The 23,503-nt window shown below is 42.5% G+C and overlaps 1 protein-coding gene across 1 annotated transcript; it reads left to right on the top strand.

The window, feature by feature from the left end:
- Positions 1 to 2,180: 2,180 nt before the first annotated feature.
- Positions 2,181 to 23,503, top strand: DAPP1 (dual adaptor of phosphotyrosine and 3-phosphoinositides 1). Its single transcript, XM_065836912.2, has 9 exons — positions 2,181 to 2,312; positions 10,092 to 10,214; positions 13,583 to 13,716; positions 17,386 to 17,516; positions 19,022 to 19,069; positions 19,294 to 19,356; positions 21,151 to 21,236; positions 21,805 to 21,892; positions 22,291 to 23,503. Exons 1-9 carry the CDS (start codon positions 2,251 to 2,253, stop codon positions 22,339 to 22,341), a joined length of 786 nt encoding a protein of 261 aa, XP_065692984.1. The 5' UTR covers positions 2,181 to 2,250; the 3' UTR covers positions 22,342 to 23,503.

Genomic DNA, 23,503 nt, shown 5'->3' with positions numbered 1-23,503 from the left:
GGTACCCGAGGGCTGGAAACCCCCTTAGAGCCTGCAATGCTGAGCATTTAAGACAATTTGTGATGTCATTAAGATTCACTAAAATTTAGTTGTGGCTATTCATTGTTTGGAATTTGCTTAATTTTTCTTTCTCTGCTTTTTCCCAGGAATGTTGATAACCGCTTTTCTGTGTCTTTCAGTAAAGCAGACAAACCTAGAACGGGTTCAGCGCTGCTGAAAACAAACAAAGCATCTTTCAGAAGAGAAGAACAACAATAAATAAATCTATCCAGCAAAAACAAGCAAACCGTGGAGATGTCAAAAGCACCTATTTAACCAAAGATTGTGGATTTGGGGATCAGCTTACCAAAGGCAGTATGAGACCACGTGCTTTCTTTCATAAGCAGCAGAGGAAGAGACAAACTCAGAAAGATGATTTTGTTTTTCCTAACAAAAAATTAGTGTTTTTTTTGAGATGAACAGTCAAGTACAGGAGCAGAGCACCTGGTGGTCAGGGAGAGCACAATGAGAAGCTAAACCAGTCTGATGTGACATATGGAAACTCTGTGCAGCTTTTCCCATTTGGGAGGTTAGAAAAGCTCTTCCAAAATTGATTTTCAAGCTTTTCATGAGACTCTTCCAAATTACTCTTAGCTCCACATCGAGCCTGCTGTTCATATGATTGCTTATGAGAAAATAATAGCTCTTCTGGCCTCTTTAAAAATCAATTATTCTGGAAACAACTTATTTCCAATACCAGATACCTGGTGAAAAGTTCAGTGTCACTGAAAAACACAGTTCTGCCGTTTATTTATTTTCTACATTGGAGTTTTATCTTTTTATAGAAGAAGTTTAGTAAAGAATTTGCCAGATCTATAATAATTATTGCCCATGAAATACTGGGGAATACAAATAACATCTAGCATGCTGCAGATCGTTTAAGCATTTGGATGAACAGGCACCTGTCAATGCTCGGAAATTTCTCATCCACAGAGCTCATTCCTCTGATGCAACTTCATTCCCTGTTTGGTAGCATCTTTTTGGCAATCTTTTACATTATGTTCCTATTGCTATTTCTGGAAGATGGTGTTTAAAGTCTGCATGGAGAGGGATGATGATCACCACAGAAACTGGTCAGTCGGGATGCCAGATGCTGAGCTGAGGCAAGGCCAGTAGCTTCCATGGCAAAGCCATCCCCAGTAATGGTACCACACCTGGGAGACCTGCACTGCAAACCCCATGGGTCACTCGGGGTCGGGCGGGTGCAGTATTTAACACCTGACACTCACAGAATAAATACAGATTTCACATAGATGAGGTCCTTAGGGACATGGTTTAGTGCTAGAGTTAGGTTATGGTTGGACTCGATGATCTTGGGGATCTCTTCCAACCAAAATGATTCTGTGATTCGCCTTAATCCAGAAACCTCCACAGATTTCCTCAGTGAGCACTCTGGCTGACACAGAAGGGTTGAGGCACATCCATTGGGAGAGAAAAAGGAATATACGTGAAACGCTGCAGAACATGAACTTCTGGGATGCACAGATTAAAGTAATAGGAAGTATTTGTGCCAGAAGAGGTTTAGATTGGATATTAGGAAATGTGTTACGCCTTGGCTGAACACTTGTTTCTTGACAGTCTGATGAGGAGCGTAATGAGGGAGCTGGGGCTGTTCAGCCTGAGAACAGGAGCTGAGGGGAGACCTGATCGCTGTCTGCAACTGCCTGAAAGGAGCTTGGAGCATGGAGGGGTTTAGATTAGATATTAAGAGAAAATTCTTCATGGAAGGGGTTGTCAGGCATTGGAACAGGCTGCCCAGGGCAGTGGTGGAGTCACCATCCCTGGAGAGGTTTAAAAGGCTTTTAGACGAGGTTCTTAGGGACATGGTTTAGTGCTAGAGTTTGGCTGGGTTGTGGTTGGACTCGATGACCCTGAGGGTCTCTTCCAACCAAAATGATTCTATTGTTAATTGTTCAGGGAATAATGCATTTCCAGTAGTGGAGACACACATGGCAGACACCGAGCACCCCCAGCTTCCCCGGGGGCGGCTCTGGCCGGCGCTGCTGAGGGGCCCCGAAGATCCCCCGGGTCCGTTCCCTTCCTCACCCCGGCGGCGATGCGGGGCGGCCCCTCCGGGGCGGTGCCGTCGGTCCCGCTGCCGCCGCCCCGTCCACTCCCTCACTTCCTCGCTTCCCCAGCGGCCCGCGGGGGCGGCCGCCAGCAGCCGGCGTCCCTCGGCGGGGCGGGGGCCGGGACGAGAACGGGCGAACCATGAGCCAGTGCCGGGAGCCGCGTCCCGCCGAGCCGCCGGGAGAGGAGCTGGAGGCGCTCGGGTAAGCGGCGGTCGGGGGTCCCAACCCCAGGGGTTCCCTGCGCGAAGTAGCCGGGCTGCCCGACGGGGAGGGAGATGCTAGTTCTTGGTGATTCTATGAAATGAAACGAGGTGTAACATAAACTGGGATTTGTTTTAACGAGGCCGGGAGGGGGTGACAGCCCCTCGGGGAAGCCCAGCGACTCGCCCCTGGGGTGTGTTTGAGAGGCCGGCAGGCTCCTGTGCGCAGAGGATGCTGCAGATGGGTCGGAGAAATAAATTCTTCCCGAAAAGGGCTGTTGGGCATTGGAACAGGTTGCACAGGGCAGTGGTGGAGTCACCATCCCTGGTGGGGTTTAAAAGGCATTTAGACGAGGTTCTTAGGGACATGGCTTAGTGCTAGAGTTTGGTTATGGTTGAACTCAATGATCCTGAGGTTCTATTCCAACTGAAATGGCTCTATGATTCTATGAAATTAAAGCTCAGGCAGGCGTTTCAAATGTAGTGGACAGTTAGAGGGCTACAGCTTCCCCCAGAGAAGCTCTGCCACATTGAAACCTCCTGAGTTGTGCCATGTTGTTTACCTGCCTACCAAGGGATCACCAAACCCAGAGCTTGTCCTCAGAGCTGCACTGTCCCCTTGGCCATCTCCCCATAGAGATCTCCCACATCCCAGCCTTGACAAGGGTATCGCCCTCACTCAAAAGCAAAACCCGAGGAGCGAAAGAAGGAAGGCCAAAGGTTGCAACAGAACTTGTTTCCCTTCCACTGTGACTCTGCGTTGGCTGCCAGTTAGCTTTGGTTTTTACAGGAGGAAGGTTTGGGTTGTGTTCTCACCGGCAGCATTGCCGCGGGTGAGGAGAAACATGGGCTGGAGGAGCAGCAGAGGTGGCACTGGGAGGCCAGGGAGGGAAGGGTCGGTGACAGCCAAGCAAAGGGGAGACAAAGCATAAGAAAGGACAATGAAGATACTGGAAAAGCAAAAAGTCTCTGATGTAATTTCTGCATTCAAAAAGAATAAATATGAAATAAAATGTTTATTGGTTCCTGAGTACTTACAGATAAGGACCAAATCATTGGGGGCAAAGAGGAGGTGATTAATTCACTTAGTGAAGAAATTGGAGTGTAACAAAGAGGCTTGGAATTAGTATCTCCACACTGCTGATATTTTCCCATATTTAGAAGAACCTGTTATTTAAGTGCCCTGTTTCTGAAGCATCTAACAAATATGAAATGGAAGTAATTTTGCAATGGTACCCAGCGGCCATCATATACTTTTCTTTTACATCTGTAAGATAACACTCATCCTAAAAAAGTATCTACGGGGGAGCGGGGGAGAAAGAGCTGCAGCTGCTGTAGGAAGGATGATTCCTAATTGCCAGACTTTTATTCATTTAGACTATAGAGTCTGAGTTGATTTATGCCAGTAACCTGTGCTTATGAACAGCCGCCCTGGTTGGCAAGGAGTTCGACCTCATAGATGATCTTGTAGGACTGCACCTTGACGTGGTGCCTGGTGTGGTACCAGTATGGATGAGAAGGCTACAAACACGCATTTTTTAAAGCTGTCACTTCTTTATTTTAATTATACTTGTATTGAAAACCCAGACTTTTCACCCTACCACAAAGTGCTAAGCATCTCTGTCAGTTGAGTTAAACTCACTAAAGAAGAATAGGCAATGCCAAGCACAGATTCCCTTCAGATCATTAAACAAACAATTTTTTTTGGCTGATACGAAAGCCACTTTTTTTTTTTCCCCAAATAGAAGCCCTCACACACCAAACATCCTGGTAGCAGAGTCTAAAAGATCTCTTAATGTGAATACTTCCTTGGCTGTGAGAAGTCAGTGTATCACTCTCCTGACCATAACATTAAATTCTTAGCCACCACAATTGTTTTCTTACTCTAAACTTAGTCCCTGATGCTATCACAGTGCTGAGTTCCCCTTACACCTGACACAGTATCTAGCACAACTGAGACCAATTCTGGTGAGGAATTATGTCATTGCCATAGTAAAGACCAACATACAAAGATCATTCAAATTAGGAGCAGCTTTGACATTCACATTCCTTTAGGGAGGAATCCAAAACAGGTTATTTTAGAGCTTCTGCTTTACTGTTCAAAAATTAAAGTAGTTAAAGGTTTGAAGAAGTGTAAAATGGGAAGTGCTGCTTTACTTGTAAGAGAAAGGAGAGTGGGTACCAGGGTATCCTTGTACTTTACTCAGAAAACCAGTTATCAAAATGGAAAGTTGAGTGCAATGTAGATGGGTGTAGAGCATAAAAAACTGTTTAACTCCCTGCTGGGTTTGGAGGACCTGGTATTTGCTGGGCTGTTCTAGATTAATACTCTTATAATTACACTGAGAATATCAGAGCTGGAGGAAGGGAGAAGAGGAAAAAGTCAATAGATACAAACTGCAGCTTCATTTTACCCCACTCTAGAGATAACCCACATGCCACAGAAAAAGCTATCAAGAAATAAGATTTGAGAATCCCACTTATTGTTGGGCTTACACAGTCACTGAAGGAACTAGACATATCTACAGCTGTTGCTCAGATTGGATTGTTTTTCTCCAGAGCCTCAGTATTTATAAGGATGAACTTGTTGACCTTTTACACCACAACAAAGGAAATCAAGAGTGATGGGTTTGGCATTGCTTTAGAAAACAAACAAATTCCCAACAAAACAAAAACAACCAAAAACCCAAACAAAACACAGAAAACAAACCAAACACAACCAAACCAAACAAACACAACAAAAACCCAATCAACCCACCCCCCAAAACCAAACCAAAAACCAAATCAAACCACACGAGAGCCAAAAAACCCAAACTATTTTGTTCAGTCTGAAGTGGCTTATATTTATTTGGAGAGTTTGGGTGGTCAATCAAGAGTTCAAAGTTGAAATTCACATTCTCTCAGCTTCCTTGTCAATGTGTTTATAGGTGGAACTAATGCCTAGCAAAGAGCTAGATCAAAATCAGAACACGTTGTTAAAAGCATGTTACCTCATTCATTAACTTCTTCCCTAAATCTACCAAAATACTTAAAAGGGGGGCACTGAAGTTTCTCAAAGGAGACACAAGCATCTTAGCCTAAAGGAAAAGGACACTGTGAATCTTCTTTGAGGGTCTCTCTGGCTATTTCTGAGGCCAATTATTTTCCCAATCACATTATTGCTGTTACTGCTCTAAGGACACCTTACCCACTGCAGTGGCCGATCACATATAACCTGAGTTTGGGGAGTTCCAGACTGCAATTCACTCTATTTGCACAAGAGATGAGAATGTGGAATATCCTGTCATACGAGTGGTTACGGGCTGGTCTGGTAACACGGCTTCTGTCCCAACATTGGTGACGCTGTTTGTCTTTTGGAGGTGAGAGCGATGGGGCAAGAGGAAACAAGTTTTTGTAACCTCTTTCCTTGCGCAGTCAAAGTGGTTTTTGCCATCTCTTGCAGCACAGTTTTTACCTTCCTCCAGCTCCAGGTTTGACAATACACTGACAGATGGTATTTGATAAGACTGGACGATACACATTATGCTTAGTTTTGGTAAGAGAAATTGGATCACAGGCCTAGACCAGATGATGATAAAACTGGAGAACTAAGGAACTGATGTGACTGGGACAGGGCAAATTATCATAAGAACTTTTTTCTTTCATCTATATTTCTCATGGCAACAAGGGCAAAATTACAACAGCTAGAAAGCGAGCAAAAGAAATGGGTGGAAATCAGAACAAAGGCAGTTGAGAGAAGGGAGTGAGAAAATGGAAGCGAAAAGCAGAAGCTGAACCAGTGAAAGCCAACAGTTAGAAGACATGAAATTTGAGACTGGATATACCGATGTTATTTCCTCATAGCTCTATTTTTAAATTATTTTTCCTGTGAAATGACACCCTTGTATTCCAACAAAGTACTTTGCATAGGTGTATGCTTTAGCGTTTCAGTGTGACACAATGAAAGGATGTCTGATAAACATCAGTTTTGGTTGCATGCCACCTATCTTGTCATTCTCACCCTTTTGTTGGTTCTCTCGACCTCTGTCAGGTTGTGTACCATTAAAAATGTCGCTAAAACTTCATTTTCACTACTGAAAGAGAGCCCTTTGTGACTTCCAGATGATAGGTAACACTTCTAGGGTTTGATATTCGGAAAAAAGTCAAAATAAAATAAACAAACAAAACATCCACCAGAAACCTTGACAGATCCGATCCAAGATCCAGCATGTTGAGAATAGAGAACTAGTGAGGCTATTTTGTAGGGTCAGTTTTGGAATAAGGCACATGAAAATCATCATGTCCAGCCAAATGAAATAAGTCAGTGCTTTGTTGGTCACTCCATCAAACAGTGCAGTGTATTTCTCCTTCAAATTAAGATGCGAATACATCCTTGAGGCTCGGTGTTATTCAGAGCAGTTATTTATGCTGGGTGGTTTCTTATGGCAGTAGATGATGGCAGGTTTTGCATCTTTTATTTTTTAATATTAAAACCCAAATCTTCTACCACAATGAGTTTAACTTTCTTACACTTTGAAACTATACATCACTCAACATTCATCCTCGTGTTAACCACAGATGAGCGTTTGCGTTCCTTGTGCATTCTGATACTTTAAAAAAGTTAATCCACCTGATGCCAGCTGCAGGTTTATTCACCAGCTCCTATTTACATAGGCAGAAATGTTTTGCAAAATATCCATATGGTTTCTTTGTCAACAGCATTAGCAGAAACAGTTGCCATACCTAAGGGCTGTCTGATCTGCAGGGGACATGGAAATGAAGCTTCATTACCATTTTTCTTTGAAACATCTTGGGTTGTTAAAGAAAAGAACAAATGAACACTCCGAAAAGCAGGAAAAATAGCGTGGTCTTTCCACAACACGCACCAGCAACACAAACACACTTACAAGTATGGGACAGAGAGATCTAATGTAATTTAGGACAAAGTGCCAAGAACGGATGACAGCAATTATAAACTCAAACTGAGATTGCTAGTCAAATCCGCTATAAGGAACCGAAAAAGGGGAGCCTGTGGGGTTTTTTAGTAGGAGAAATGCAATTATTAGAAAAGAAAAGCCTCCCAGAAGTATGTATGTGTGCAAGACAGGAGGGTGTGCAAGGCCAAAGGCACCCAGCAGATGCAGATTTGAAGCAGGGATGGACTTTACTCTTTCTCCTTGTGTTTCTTCAGAGAAATCTGAATCAGTAGCCCCAGACAATTTCTACACTACTGGTGATTTTCAGTCTGGTGACTGCACAGGGCATATTTCTGATTTTTTTTTGTAATGAATAAAAGACTCTGTAAGTTGGGTCAAATAAAGTTGACTTTTGGAAGGACCTTCAGAAAGATATGCAAGATATCTTCTCCCAGGCAGTCAGCAATAGGACAAGGGGGCATGGGCTTCAGCTCTGCCAGGGGAAATTGAGGCTGGAGATTAGAAAGCAATTCTGTGCAGAGAGAGTGGTCAGCATTGGAATGGCTGCCCAGGGAGGTGCTGGACTCACCGACCCTGGAGGTTTGTAAACTGAGATTGGACATGGCACTTAGTGCCGTGATCTGGTCAATGGACTGGAGCTGGACCAAGGGTTGGACTGGATGATCTGAGGTCTTTTCCAACCCAGTCCATTCTGTGATATGCACAGTGGTTCAAAATGAAAGAGTTAGGATAATGCAGCTTTTTGAAGGACTTGCTAGGGGCTTCAAACAGATGGTGTTTAATGCGTTTTGATTTTATTAATTTATTGTTTTAGGAAGGCAAGAAGATACAGTATGATGTTTTCTATCAACAGTTTCCTCCTCCTCCACGCAGAAGATAACCAAAGCTAAAGCTGCCAGCCCTTTACAGCATCTTGCTCAATGAGCCGTATCTCCCACCTTGATTTGCCTGCAGATTTCAAAAGAACTGCCTAAAAGATCTTTTTCTAAGCAAGATACAGATAAACCCTCTGGCAAATACTTAAATTCAACTGAAGTGTGTGGAGTAGTGTTCTAGTCGGTTTCTTTTTAGTCCTGTTCACTTCTATTTGTGCCATCGGGCAGAGTTGATTGGGAGAGCAGACTGTTTGGATATTGATTTACCTTCCTGGTAGTCAAACGCTGTATTTTCCAAAACATTCTTAAATTTTACCTGTGTTTGTGCAAGTGGAACAAAGTTTGAGGGACCATTTTCACAGCGGAATATCCAAGTAACCTGACAGTTGTTACTGATTGAACCATCTGTGACAGTCAGGAGGAGAATAAATAGTTATGTATAACACAGTGACTTTGGCACCAACATCTGTAGCATTGTCTCAACATCCACTTCTACTTTTTAAGCTGAGCAAGAGGAACACGGTAAAATTTGAGGCATTTTTGTCTGAGACAACGTATTTAGGCAAAAAGAATGAATGGTACAGCCTGGTCAGCAAAGATTTAAAACTGCACTTTGAAACGTTGTTCTCCCAGTTAAGTGGGAGTGTGGGTTTTTTGTATAGCAGTAAAATTTTATTAGTCACTGGCATTTTATGTGTAAAGCAAGAGTTTCTACACAACATTTTTTAAACTTAATTAACTTCTATTTTAAAATCTCAAAAGGCTTTTTGGAAATAAGGTGGGTGCCGATAGGATCCTCATCGCATTAGGACCCATCTGACCTTTGCCTGTTACTTACTTGGGCAGTTAATCCCAAAGCGGATTTTGGCCAACAGGTGTTTCAGAGGATGACACGTTGATCTTTAAGCAGTCATTATTTTATTCTACTGTGTAGATGGTCCCTGGAGCACGTTCTGAAGCCAAAGCAGCAACACCGTATTGAGTTTCATGTGGGGCTTGTCTTCCACAGGGTTAACAGCCTGGAGTCTCTTATATAGCAATTTATCAGCCAGCTGGCCTTTCAAATAGGCAGCTCAGAGTTAGAACTGCGTGGGAGATGCCAAGTTTAGTGGTGACTTGCAATGAACGATAAGGAGAAAGAGTGTACAACTGCACCTCCTCGCAGTTTGAAGATCATCATGGTACAAAGGGCAGGAAGAGCTGCGATCGCACTATTGCTTTCAGTCAAACAGCATCCCCTCCTGCACCAGAGCTTCTGGTGCACGTATATAATTATCCTTAATATCTGCACGCAGCATCTCTGGCAGGATTTACCATATTAAAATAAATAAATGAAGCTAGTTTAAACTGAAGTTAAATGAAGCAGGTGTTTAGAAGCTCCCCTGCATAGTTCAGACCACGTATAGCCGAGCGGGAATGATGGCAAGATTTCCTAAATTTTCACCTCAAATTCCATCAGTTAAACTTACTCTATTGCTTCTTGCCAAAAGATTATTCTGCAAATGAAGTTTTTAAGCTTAGGCAAAAAAACCCTGTGTTTGACTGCAGATCTTAGCAGTGCACGTGAACTGAGTTTGGGAAATACAGAGTTTGGGAGGAGTTTGCCCCAAAAGAGGAAACGTAGCAAAGCGTGTAGATATGTCAGGAAGTAAAGATTCTGAAAATAGGCAAAATATCCTGCAACCCGCCATCCCCCCAATTGCTTTCAGTTTATCAGCAGAAACCTGGGTAAATTGTTGCTTTTGCAAGGGTTTTTTTTTTTAGATAAAGCAAACGTCAGCTGTTTGCACACAACTTCATAGCTAAAAAAACCGATAAATAATAGTTTTGTGAGCTTGTCAAAAGGAGGCTGCTGAAAGGGGTAGAGTTCTGTGCAACGTGCACGTGCCTGTGAGAAGGATGGTAACTCAAAATCATAGCAGTGTTAGCAGCAGAAACCACCGGTCAAGGGCTGAGCTAACGATGCTTTAACACCTTGTGTCTTCCCAGCTGGTACCACGGTAACCTCACTCGACATGCGGCAGAAGCGCTGCTGCTTTCCAATGGGCAGGATGGAAGTTATCTCTTGAGGAAGAGCAATGAAAGAGAAGATTTGTACTCCCTTTCTGTACGGTACGGTGCACACAGAAGTCGCTTTATCCAACGGTTTTAAAATCTTCGCTTACTCTCAGTTTGTCTCACACACTGAGATGACCTGAGATTTCTTACTAGGGCTTGAGCCATTTTGAAACATATTCCTAATGATGTAACACAGCGGAATGGTTGTTTTGTTAGAAGAAAAATAAAATTGCAAAAATGAGAGCAATTTCCAAATCAAACTATGAGTTAATCTTATTGGCAAAACCATAATTGAATGGGTCTCCTGTACGTGTTCAGTCTGCATGGTAAAAACCTTTACGTCAGTTACAAGAGTTTAAGAAAAAGCTGATGGGAATAGAGAAGTTTCATGATGAGTGTTGTGGTAAATATACCAGCTAACAGGCAAAAACTTCACCAGTTTCTGGATCGCTGTATAGGAACCATCATCCGAGGTTCAATACGATGTTTTCCTGGATTATTTTACTCCTCAGTTTTGAGCTAAGACTTGGTTTTAGCCAGTAACACACAACCAGTTCAAACAACATCTCCCAAGATATCGGGCCCTTGAAGTCATCAGAATTACTGCAATTTACATCCGATCAGGATGCAGGCATTTCGGAGCACAGGTAGCCTATAGGCCTGGGCATTCACCACTCAATCACATTCAAGGAATCTCCCAAGAAGCCACAATGTTTTAGAGAGACCATACAAAAGGTGCTTGTATTAGACACACAAGGTAGTTGCTGCATGTCGGCTGGATTGAGGTAACCAGCCCTAAATACATTTTTAGCCTTTGGTAACTGTATGAGATATTAAGCCCCTTCAATGAAAGTTAAAGCTAGTGCCTTTAAGCCCATTTCTGCCTCACACTGAACAATTAGTGACCACAGCTCAGCTGAATCACCATAACTTCTTCAGCTAAAGTCACTTTGATCAATATAATGGTGGTAGTTATTCAATACCTTAATAGATGGTGACACAGCATACGCCCTTGAAATTGTGACTTTCTGCATGGTCAGCACCAGGAGCTGTTGTAATTTGGAAGTGTAGTCACTTGGAAACTGAGGAAAATGCAATTTGCATGTTCCCTCTTATAAAAGGCAAATATGACTCACTTCACTCATCTCTGATAGAAGACGCAGGAGCAAGAGTGCCCATACATACACTGCTGAAATTATTACGGCTATAGATAGACATTTATATAAGAAGCTTGGGGGGTGCCTGGTAGATCTGTAGGTGATGTTACAAAGTAAGTATTCAGAGTAGCAACGACTGATTTGAATGCAAGTCTTGGGAAAGAGAGTAGTCGCATTTATAAGTAACAGTATTCTGTTAAAAAAAAATAGATATATATTTTAAATTAATAATTGTTTTTCTGGTTAATATTTTTGACTGTAAAATGTAACTGAATATTATTTAATCTACCTCGAACAATTAAAAATAAATCTGTCTTGAAGGTAGTTGTGAAGGGCACTCGGGAAACAATCTATTGTAATAAAATAAAATGTGAAGAGCTGTTCTCTTAATAGGAAACAAAAGCTAAAGTGTTTGTTAAAGCAGCAAACTTATTCTCTAGCCTTAAAAGACCTGGCAAACTCTGCTACAGGCCAATTCCAGTCTTTAGTTTGGCTCCTCATGTAGGAATAAGAGTCACTTTCTGCATTACCATGTGAACTGAACGTCCCAAACTGGAGTCTGATCTTTTATTCTGTTACAGAAATTTCTGATGAAGCTGCTCCCTTGAAATGCTGAATTAGATTTTAAAACATTTTAATAATTTGCTACTGTTCTTTTAAGTTTTCCTTACCGTTTTTTGACTAATATTGAAACTTCATTTTGAAATAAGTCACACTTGTTCTGATACATTTTTGTGTAAAGCCTAATTTTAGCAATCTTAGCAGTCATTTTCTTTCCTAAAATTCTACAGCTTTTACTTTACTTTCTGCCTCACAAGGAACTTCAGTCATTACTATAGGGCTTTTTTAAAGGAAACAATGCTCAGAGACATCCCTTGAGGGTTCTATTGGCAGCTGTAAGAGGCAGCAGAGAGATCACACATTGCCTGAAATCCCCTCCCCAGCTGCATTAGCCAACTCTAAAAAGGAACTGGGAATGGAGTAGAAGTTGCTCTCATTGCAACGTGGTATTTCCCATGAAATTAAATGAAGAGATGAAAACCCTGCAGCAAAGTCACATCAGCTATTTTGCACCTGGCTTACACATGTGGGAGGTTGATGGAGGCATGTTCTATTACACAATATCATGAGTACTACATGACATATACTAGAGTACTATTCAAATAGTTGTTCAAATACATGTTTGAAATTATAATCTCTTGTGGAAGCGACGATAATCATAGAATTATTTTGGTTAGAAGAGACCCTCAAGATCAGAGTCCAACCGTAACCCAACTCCAGCACTAACCCATGTCCCTAAGAACCTCGCCTAAACGCCTTTTAAACCCCTCCAGGGATGGTGACTCCACCACTGCCCTGGGCAGCCTGTTCCAATGCCCAACAACCCTTTCCATGAAGATTTTTTTCCTAATATCCAATCTAAACCTCCCCTGGAATGAAAGTGACACTATAAATCCCTTTCTTCACTATATTTTCAGTATATTTGCTACATACACTTTCCCTAAGACAAGGTTTTCTTCGGACAATTTTGGGTGCTAGTAACATTAACAGAAGTAACGTTTTCACAGGAGAGATACTTGCACTTCACCGACTTCTGAAATCTAAATTCCCTATCTGGAAAGCGAGTCCTTGCACGCTTCTCTAAACACCATCAGCTCTCACAAACAGGTGCTGCTACTTCCCTGACAGAAAGAGAACCAAAAAGGACCCTGGTTCATATTTGACAGTGCCCACCATAGAGGAACCATTCGCCTGAGTACAGAGACGAGCAGACGAATCCTAAAGCCTTAGGTATCTAAACTTAGGTTATTAAATCTCCGTTTGCATGCAAAAAGGAGGCAGCCTATTTTTGAAAGAGAAACAGAAGACATTTCTAATGAGAAGAAAAGGGACATACAAAATAATACAGCTACACTATCAAGACTAAGGGCTAGTAAGCAAAGGGGTATCATCCAGCTTAGACACAGGACTGCAAACCTCATTGGTAAGTCTTTTTACTGATAGCCCCAAGAGTTCATTTAAATTGACCTTTCTAGGCTTTCATCATCTCATATCTGTAAAGCAATAATTAGATTTTTCTTAATAAACCCAAGTCTGAGATGTGTTGAGTATTAGTGGGGGGCAGTAATAGCAGCAGCATTTCTGCTAGAACAGCGATTTTCAGCCTGTGATCTGGGCCAGATTTGCCATAGTGGAAGCCGCTATTTAGCAACTGTACATGCCAAATGCCTTGACAATTTTTCCTTTTTTGTGTGTGTGTTTTAGGGGAAAAGATTCCGTGAAACACTTCCACGTTGAACACATAGGAACCTCATTCAAATTCGGATTTAATGAATTTTCTAGCTTGAAGGAATTAGTCATGCATTTTGCAAATCAGCCTTTAATCGGCAGCGAAACAGGTAAGGAGAGCCACATGTTTGTATGAACATATTTGTAGCCGTGCTTCACACAGGTCTAAGGATCTTCCCATGTGTTATCAGGTAGATTTACCACTGAAGCGTTCATCTTCAGAAATTCACGTTTGTATTAACCTCAATTCTCTAAGATGTTCCTCTTCAAAAACTCTTTCGAGTATTCTGAAGATGAACTACATGTAAGCTTACTGGGTTTTTGCTAATCAGGGTGAGAGAAGGAGGCATTTCAAGATACACATGTACTGGGGGGAGAGGAACCTTCTCAACAATGGCAAAACCAAAGCAGGGTGGTCAGTGAGGAAATACACGTTCAACTATGAAGCTGAAATCCCCCAATGAGAATAAATGGAAAAGAGACTTGAAATCGTTTAGCTCCACTATTCTTCATCCAAGGAAGAAGTCTACAGCGGTAGGGAAAGTGCCCTGTTTTACCTCTCCCTTTCTGTCTACAGTAGATCAACCTACTGGTACCATCTGCCATCACAGGGGTTTGTCTTGTTTTTAAGACAAAGAAAAGCACTGACTGCTAAAGAAGCCTATGTGCTACCTGAATTAAGAGTCAAAAGATTAAACTTGATTTGTACAAATGTGTTGAACACCACCAGACCGGAATCCCCGGAGAAGCAGAAGTTATAACCATGACAATGCCGGTTTCAGGTTTAGCTTCAAATGTTAAGAGTTGAAGATGCATCAGCACAAGTTAGTGCCAAAAACTTCAGTATCCTGTGTAGAGAGTATATGCAAATAACTCATAGAGGAGTAGTAGTAATTATATATGCAAGCAACCAGCTAAATAATAGTTGGTACATGCGATAACTAATATGTCGCACGCTAAATACGCACCAGTGCTCTTGTAACACAAGCATTAAATTCAAGGTTTGCTTCACAATTTTTCCCCCCCCTCAAGAAGAACACAGTGGCACACTCAATATGGCACTTGTATCTTCCAAATCATTCTCTTTTTAAGTGGCTTTTAAGAGCGTTTCAAACACAGAGTTCCTACGTGTATCTTTTGCGCAGTAAGCTACTTTTCCTGTGAAATCAGACATGCACCCCCAGGCCTAACGCTGTGGAGATTACGGTTGACATATAAAACTCGTATTTCCCCATTCCTTCACTGCATGTGTTGCAGACATTAGTACTCAAGGCATTGGTGTTATGTGACCTCTGTGGACAGGATCAACACTGCTGAATGATGGGCTCACTTGTCGCCTTAAAGCTCCCTAATCAGATTTTGCTGGCTCTGTGAAACCTCTTTAAGTTGGATGTAGGACAGAACAAGAAAAGCCATTTGAACATCACATCAAGAAACCTCCTGCCCTCCCTTACCATGGATAGAAGTAGAGAGGAAGACACAGAGACCCACAAGACAGAATATGTAACAGTTTCCACTATTTTCCATTTAAATTCGGTCTCACTGGAGCCAGTTTTGTGTCTGAAGAGACACACCAGACTTGGATCAGCACTTGAACACACAGCAAACTGGTCTATGGGGCACAGCGGTTCCTTCTTACTGGGACAGCTGCAGGTTTGTGCTTCAAGCCCAACAAACCTGGTCTCACTACAGCTTCATTTGGCACTCCAAATGGCGAACATGGCCTTGCATCTATTTTTCTGCAGAGTAATATGCACACTTCCTTCTGAACTACAGATAATTCAAAGGAAATTGTGGCCACTGTGTTCTGCGAGATATAGCAGCTTAGTGAACAGGCAAGCTGAATCTAGTCAGTAACAAGGTTAGAGCAACGTACTATCATATTTCTATCTTTTTTCAAAGTGACACAGCCAACGTGTCATTTTTACATGCTTGCTTTGTCAGTTTTTACCTAAAATATTTTGAAAATGTATAAAAACTTTAAGTCATTACCCTGACCAAAAAAGCCAAAGTCACTTGAAGCTAACATTTCCAGCAATGGGACTAATTGTCATTCTTCCTTAAAAACAGGTATCACACACAAATATGCAAGAATAATATTGCTACAGTGCAGCTTTTACTACTTCTTTTTTTACAGTAATCAAATGATTCTGTAAAATTATCTTTTGTGGAGAAAAAACATGAAGAACTTGCTAGAAAGCAAGTATTGCACAAAATGTTGAACGAGTCCTCGTTCTGCAACAGGGCTCTTCGTCCATGGTGTACAGATGATGCTACTCTTGGTTCTTTGCAACAGCTTAAGAGTAGTTTCTGTAGAGTGGTGATTGGAGTGTTCTCAGTTTCATTCTAAAGGATAAAGCGTTTTTTTCTGTAAGGCCAGAGAGAATTAAACTGATTTTGACTTTTCGCCAACAGCCAGTTGAATAGTTCACCTTTGCATACACCCCTGGCGCCTGCAAACTGATTCCAGTTGGGTACTTCAGATACAACTTTTCCACTTCCCTTTGTCCCCCTGGCCATTACAAAATGTACTTTAAACGTTATTTCGCTTTTAAATTAGTCAGCTGTAGGTTTCAAACCCAAGTTCTTACCAATTCTATCATCCCTTCTCTTTGAAGAGCTGACAATATCGGCATAAAATGCAAACGGAGCCGCATCTGGTGTGGCGCGACTTTATTTTTAAAGAGTGACATTAGATGCTGCAGCAATTACTGTTTTAAGAAGGTTCTTCACTATTGTGAATAGTGTAATAGATTCACTATTGAGAACGCAGCTTTTTGTAGAGAACATGCAATAAACATGACTTTTTTTGGAGAAAAAGGAATGGCTATAATCAAAACGTTATTAACTGGAAAGATCTATGGTAAAACAGTTAAAGGTGGTGGCAATGTGTGCTTGCTGTTGGGAAGCCTGTATCCAAAGCTCTGACAGATTAAGTGATTTACACAGCAAACAGTGGGTTGTTGGTCTGCATTTCAGATCTAACTGTGAAACCCGTGGTTGAATTTGTTCTGCATTACCCACTTACTCCCAACTGGAAAGCAGGTTCAAGCAGGACACAACACTTGCCTTTAAGCGTTGTCTGATGGTCCTGTTCTGCTGTCGTCTTGATTTTTCACCACTTACCGTGCATTGCAGAAGGGGTTTAATTAGGCACCGCTTAGGAGTAGTGAAGGGGGTTTTCAGTCTTGTTTTCAGAGATGTAAGAACAAATTGACCCCACTGTACAGGGGTAAGGGAATTAGGCAAGGTACAAGTGTCCCAGCCAGCTTAGGAGTAGTGAAGAGGGTTTTCAGTCTTGTTTTCAGAGATGTAAGAACAAATTGACCCCACCGTACAGGGGTAAGGGAATTAAGCAAGGTACAAGCGTCCCAACCATTGAGGATGCTGAGCAACACAACAGAGCCAAGAAAGTGAGACTGGGCAAATGAATCCAACTCTGCAGTCTGTGTGGTGGATTTTTGTACAAAATACCCTCCACAGAGTGTAACCTATTAATATTATATGTGTTAGAAATATTTGTCTAGTTTTATCAGGATGGCAGAGTCATTTAGAGCATCTGATTGTTTTCTGGGATGGATGTGGCCCAAGTCCTGCCCCCTTCTAAGGAAAACCCCTTACAGGGAGCGTCACAGGGATCCTGAGGAGTTTATTACCTTTCCCTAGAATTAAAAAGGTACAAGAGCCAAAGCCAATCCTTCTACAAACAGGCAGCTACTACCAGTTATTTTCTAAGACTGTCTTTCCAGATGACTCAGCCCTGCTCTTTTTCTCTCCAGGAACCCTAATCGTATTGAAGCATCCCTACCCGCGGAAAGTGGAAGAACCTTCCATTTACGAGTCCGTCCGAGTTCACACGGCGATGCAGACAGGAAGGACAGAAAGCGATCTTGTTCCAAACGCTCCCTCAGTAAGTTGCGTTCTGGTACGAGAGGTGCTTCTCCAGGCCCAAGTTTAGTGTGATTATCGGAATAACAGCAGGAATTCATCCCTTTATATGTTTGTAAACACACAAAGTGTTGCACAGTAAGCCCTTGTTTTGCCAAGCATCCTCTACAGCCAGTGGGAAATCTCTCCCTCTCCCCCAACAGGTGAGGGTTACACTAAATAGCAAAATCAAAGCTACGGAATTTACCACATTTTGTCTTACCCGGTGAGTATGAGGATTGGCTGATAAGAAACAGATAGTCTTGACAGACAAACTCATTATTTATTAGGGGTTTTTTTTTGGTAGTCTTTTTGGTTTGGTGAAATTGTTGTGCCCAGCTAGCAAAATACAGCCTCCTTCCTAACCGCAAGGAAAGAAAGAAAGCGCATCTGAATTTCTAAGTCAGTTAAAAAGCGATCCTTTGGTAAAAAATAAAGTAAAATTAAAAAAAATATATATACACACACATATATATTAAAAGATGTGCAAAACAGGCAGAGATGCATTTGGCAAATGAAACTCCAACTGAAACATGGTACAACCAAGTTAATGACAGTACCTATATCCCAATAGATACATTACTCAAAAGGGTTTTTTGGGCATTTTCACATTTGGACTTTATTACTTTAGACTCACCTCAAAGCAGGGAGATGGCATTGCTGTATTCTGACACAGACTTACACCCACAACAGAGCAAAATGACAGAGAAGACCCTCCAACCTTTCAGCCCTGGTAATTCTGAGCCCAGTGAAAAGCTGTGTCATGTCAAAAGCTACACCGTACTGGTGTGAGAAACAAGAGAACATCTTCATATCCATTTGGGCCACCTGCTCTGACATCTGTGACTCAGACAGTAATCAGAGACTTTAAATCCCCAGTAATTCATATCTAAGCGAGGCAGGTGGTTTGTCAAGAACAGCATTGCTCAGAACAGAGAGGAAAGTTTTTAATGACGTACTCTATTTTTAGAGAAAAAGAGGAAGAGTTACATTAATACAGGTTAATGAAGTTGATAAAAGAACGTCCTTTATGTCTCTCACAGCCAGCCCTTCATGGCCAAGTTTCATTTTAATTTCCAAAGGAATTCGACTCCCACATACAACCAATAAAAAGGCAATAGTTCATCAAGAGCAAGTAGCAATTAGCTTGGGAAGGATTTGGTTTTCAGAGGTCAGCAGCCTCACAATTAAGTCTTTACACAGAGCTTCAGCGAGTATCTAAGAAGTCGTAAGGTGGCTCATGGGACACAGAAACAGTTCAAAAACCAGTTTCTCCAGATTCAGACCAGCAGCTTGCCGGGGAGGCATGGTCTGAGAGATTGACTTCAGTGGTGGACCCATCCACACCGAGTGACAACAAGAAACGCGTCCACAAGAAGGTTCCCCCAGCACAGGCTGCTCTTCCATCCTAGGGGCGTGGGCAAAGGGGGGATGTGGGAAATAGAAGCAGAACTCAGTCTCTAACCCGCATCCCTTGTTACTTCGCAGCTTGGCACAAAAGAAGGATATTTGATAAAACAAGGCAAAATAGTCAAGGTAAGGAAAACTCTTGCTCCTTCCACTTTTCAATCACCCGCAGAAGCCACAGGCAATGCAGAGCTGAAGTAGCTCCACCTGCAGAGGGGAACAGTGTGTGTTTGGGCAACAACGAAGCACAACTGTAAACCAGAATGAGTCAACAGCTTTAAAGGTTTTTCTGTCCTCAGAGACATTACACTAAATTCTCACAAGACAATTACCATCTGTTCCTCCTCTTTCAGAACTGGAAGACGAGATGGTTTACACTGCATAGGAATGAACTTAAGTATTTCAAAGACCAGACAGTAAGTAGCAAACACCAGTTCTACTCTTAAAACCTCTACAGAGGCAACTGCAGCCTCCTCATAACTCTCTGCCTTCTTGCACCCACGACACAGCTTCCCAAGCTAAAGCTCCCACTCTGTCCCAGGGGTTGTACCTCTCCAATAAAGTCAGGGTTTTGCTGATGACTTCAACAAGAGAAAGTTTTACAGTTGGAAAACATTTACTGTGCTCTGTCAGTCTCACCTACCTAATAGAGTTGTTGTCTACAGTGTGGTTTTGGTTGCTTTGTTCTATGGATTTTAAGCTACCAGCACAACACAGCTCTCAGCAGTACCTTTGACACACAACCTAACAAGAGAGCAGCGCTACTAAAACATTGCAAAATATACTACTAGTATTTGCAGAATTCTTTGATTTCATCCTTTTATTTCAAGTGATCACACAGCATGCATAGAAAACCATTCAATTTAAAACAGCTGCCATCCTGGCACTCTGTCATAGATTGACCTGCTGCATTGGGGGAAAACAACGTGCCCTTACAGTTGCTGTTCCATTTCAGTCTTAAATTTAAACAAATAAATAACTCTAGAGGTTCTCCACCCTTGCAATACCTCCAGTTCAGGTTCCTTTATAAACACAGCCAAACTGTTTCCCAATACCAAGCTCTGTTTCAAGTCTCTGACACATTTTAATACAACAACATACACAACTGCCCTCTCTCACCAAACATCACTGTTTATAAACAGTATTTACAGGATCTTCCATCAGTTTTCATTTCATTTCAACCCAACTTGCATTAAGTTTCTGGGATAACATTTCAAAGGGCAGCTATCAAAATGTTTGGGCAGCATTTGTGACTTACCAGGCAAGGTGTCTTTGTTGGGAACACAGCCGCCTCCTCTGGTGTTTCCTGGCACTCCAGTTGTTGCTGTGGGGTTGCAGATACGAACAAACAAGCAACCTGCTGGCCATGGGATGGTATTTGTTAGCACACCCCAACACAAGTGACTTTCCTCTGGCGTGGTGGCTGTGAGTTATGCACTACACCAGAGGAAAACATTAGGAGAGGGGAGAAAACACCAGGTGCCTCCAAACACCTGATGAAGGACCATGGGAACAGCTGAGGGCATTTGGGCAGAAAACGAGCTGTTCTGCTTCAGCTGCCTCCTCTGAGGTGCTCAAGAGTGTGAGGCTGAGAGGAACAAATCAAAGAAAGACCCTCACACTTCAGGGAAAAGCAAAGTTTTCAGGGAGAGGTGTTGTAGTCAAACACAGTCTATGTCCCTACACCTGAGCACTCTTGGACCTGTCCCAAGACTCAGATGAGCATGCACCACTCATACAGCCAGGCTCATCACTCCCACTTCAGCCCCATTTGCCCCTACCCAGCTTCATCTTTTTAAAGCACTTAGGAATTAATTAAATGTCCAACAGCTGGCTAGGCCACGTAAGACCTATAACCATCCCCTTGTCTCCTCAACATGATATCAGATTTGCTGCTGTGCCAGTTACATTTGAATGTGTTGACCAAACCCTCAATAGTCTGCATCCAGCTCCAATTTTCCTGCAGTAGAGATCTCTTCTGCTGCTTGTCCAGATCTGAACTGACTGTCCTTTTTTTTAATATATATTTAGCTCAATTCACCTCATGTCAGCGCTGATGTTACATTTGCTAGTTTGGATTTATGTCATTAACAGCTATTGTGCCTACCTATGCCTGGAAAAACCTAGTGTGCCTCCTAGAAGCATTGAACTGAACCAGCCTTATCTTCTGTTTTCATTTGTTCCCATTTTAAAACTGTTTTATTTCCAAGGCCACAGAACCGATTCGAGCACTTGACTTAACTGAATGCTCAGCCGTGCAATTTGACTATTCCCAGGAAAGAGTCAATTGTTTCTGGTGAGTTGCTGAGCTTTTTCCACCTCGCTGGAAAGGTCAGAATAGCCAGGGAAGTTTGCAGTGTAATGACCGGATGCTTCTGAAAGCTGCCTTGCAACCCTGATCTTCCTCTAACTCACAAGTCTGTTTCTGTCAACCAACCTCTGTCATTTCTGCATGGCTTTGCCAAATTACTGCTGGCAAACGAGCTTTTTCTTGGCAGGGAAGGTGTAGGTCTATATGTAGTGGGCATTTCTTTTCCTAATTCTGTAAGCATGTATAATCATCCCCTAGACCCATGGAACTTAGGTATGGTCCAGTTCCCAGTTCAAACATGGCTACGGGTCACACAGTAACTGCTTCTGTGCCCAAATGTGGGTCTTTTGTCCATATGGGCCTGGGGCAGCACATCCCTGAGCTGTGAGTGACTGTGAACCACTCTTGCCTATAAACCTGGCGACTGAACAGGAGCGCAGCCTCCCTGCCCTGTCCAAACAACTGTTGGTGCAGGCCAGCTGGGTTCAGCTTTAGGAAGAGCTACTGTTTTCTTCTAGCAATATAATGAATATTTTAAATTGTTTACTTACAGTTTAGTGTTCCCGCTAAGGACATACTACCTGTGCGCGAAAACTGGAATAGAAGCTGATGAATGGATTAAAATATTGCGATGGAAACTGGTGAGTGACGCGCACCCTCGGTGCGGCCATCATCAGCCCCCCAATACTGCAGCTCCCGAGCGCTACAGTTCTCCTTGTCTGCAAGAAGGGAAAAATTGTTCTGGAACATGTAGATTCGCTTACTGTATAAACCTGCAAACACACTTGAGCATTTTTAGGATGCACTTTTAGCATATATTCATCATGAAGAAGAATTGGCTTCCATCTTTAAAGATGCCATTGTGTAGATGGTAAACAAGGTGGAGCAGCACGTGTCAGGTCACGGAGGAAACAATGAGAAGACAATGTAAAGGCTTGAAAGCATTACTTCCTTAAAAATACCGGAATTTGGGTTGGTTGTACTTGCCCACATCCACCTGCCTGCAGACAAACAGTAACGGATTGTCCTTCTGTTCTAGGCACAAATACGGAAGCAAGTGGAGCAGCGTAACTCCACCGTCAGTTCCTAGCCGTGCCCGCAGCGCCTCTGCTCCTCTTTGCCAAGGGGAGGGCATCGCTTACAAGAGGACGGTTTCCAATGTCCCCAGTACTCACGGTGGGCACACGCGTGCGTGGATACTGCACACGGACACTTGCTTGCAGCTCTGCACACAAAGGATTCGTACAGCTCAGCGCTCTCAGGCTGTTGAGTCACACGTGGAGATGGTTGCAAAATCAGCGTTGGTTTGATATGCGTGGTCTATGTCTGCAGTGCACTCTTGATTCAAACAGCTGTTAACTCATCACAGAAGTAGTCACTGTTTAAAACTTTTGTGGTTATTCAGAGCATTCTCGATAACTTATTGCAGGCTCCATCACAACTAACCATTAGCAGCATGTTTTGTAACCTTGGCCCTTTTGTTTAAAAGCGGTCCTTTCTGGAAACATTAAATATTCCTTTTGTACTACCTGTTTAGGCTCCAAACCCAAAGAAAAATGACAGCAGTAATTACACCTTTGTAAACAGTATCTATGTTACAATCCAGAGAGTATTTCGAGGCCCTTTTCAAGGTGATGGATGAGTAACCGTTCTGGTCAAGTATGTTTTTTGCAGTTCAGGATTATACCGCAGTGATGACTACAGATGAAGAGTTGTTTTGAACAGCATCTATAGGTAATGGCGAGCGGCATCACATGAGCACAGTTGCTTACAGACTAGGAACAGGTGCCTGCTTCCCAGCACACGTGTGACACAGCTGCCACGGGACTCCAGGGGTGGGTGACGGGGCTCTGCAGAAGCCTTTGCCTGTGGCAGCCACCAGCGTTGTTCACAGCTTTACAGGTTGGGTCACTTACAGTCCCCCTTGAAAATGGGCTGAATTTTGTACTTTTTTGCCACGCAGAGAACTCAAAATGAGGTTTTGTCCAGAACTACATTCTAGAATTAAGCGCTGCTTGCTTTATATTAAACAAGATGAGTAACAGAAAAGCACCACATAAAGATGTGGCAGGGCAGTGTCCAACAGATGCCTTTACTGTGAGAAGGCTGAAGAGGAGAAAGGGTAAAACATACTGGAAGAAAAGAAAAACCCAGATTTGAACATAAGAATAGCATTTTATTTCAACTTCAAAATATTTGTAAATATTTTTTTATACAGACTGTTTTCTGAATAAAATATCATTATAAAACCA

The sequence above is a fragment of the Patagioenas fasciata genome, chromosome 4 (genome assembly GCF_037038585.1).
Source record: "Patagioenas fasciata isolate bPatFas1 chromosome 4, bPatFas1.hap1, whole genome shotgun sequence".
Taxonomy (NCBI): domain Eukaryota; kingdom Metazoa; phylum Chordata; class Aves; order Columbiformes; family Columbidae; genus Patagioenas; species Patagioenas fasciata.
The sequence above is the reverse complement of the archived record's forward strand: the minus strand, read 5'-3'. Positions and strand labels throughout refer to the sequence as shown.

Bases quoted from the DNA above. Each gene is read 5' to 3' on its own strand.
- DAPP1 (XM_065836912.2), top strand. From the start codon at position 2,251: ATGAGCCAGTGCCGGGAGCCGCGTCCCGCCGAGCCGCCGGGAGAGGAG. The intron at 2,313-10,091 runs GTAAGCGGCGGT...GTGTCTTCCCAG, and splicing joins GAGGAGCTGGAGGCGCTCGG to CTGGTACCACGGTAACCTCA. The intron at 21,237-21,804 runs GTGAGTTGCTGA...GTTTACTTACAG, and splicing joins GAAAGAGTCAATTGTTTCTG to TTTAGTGTTCCCGCTAAGGA.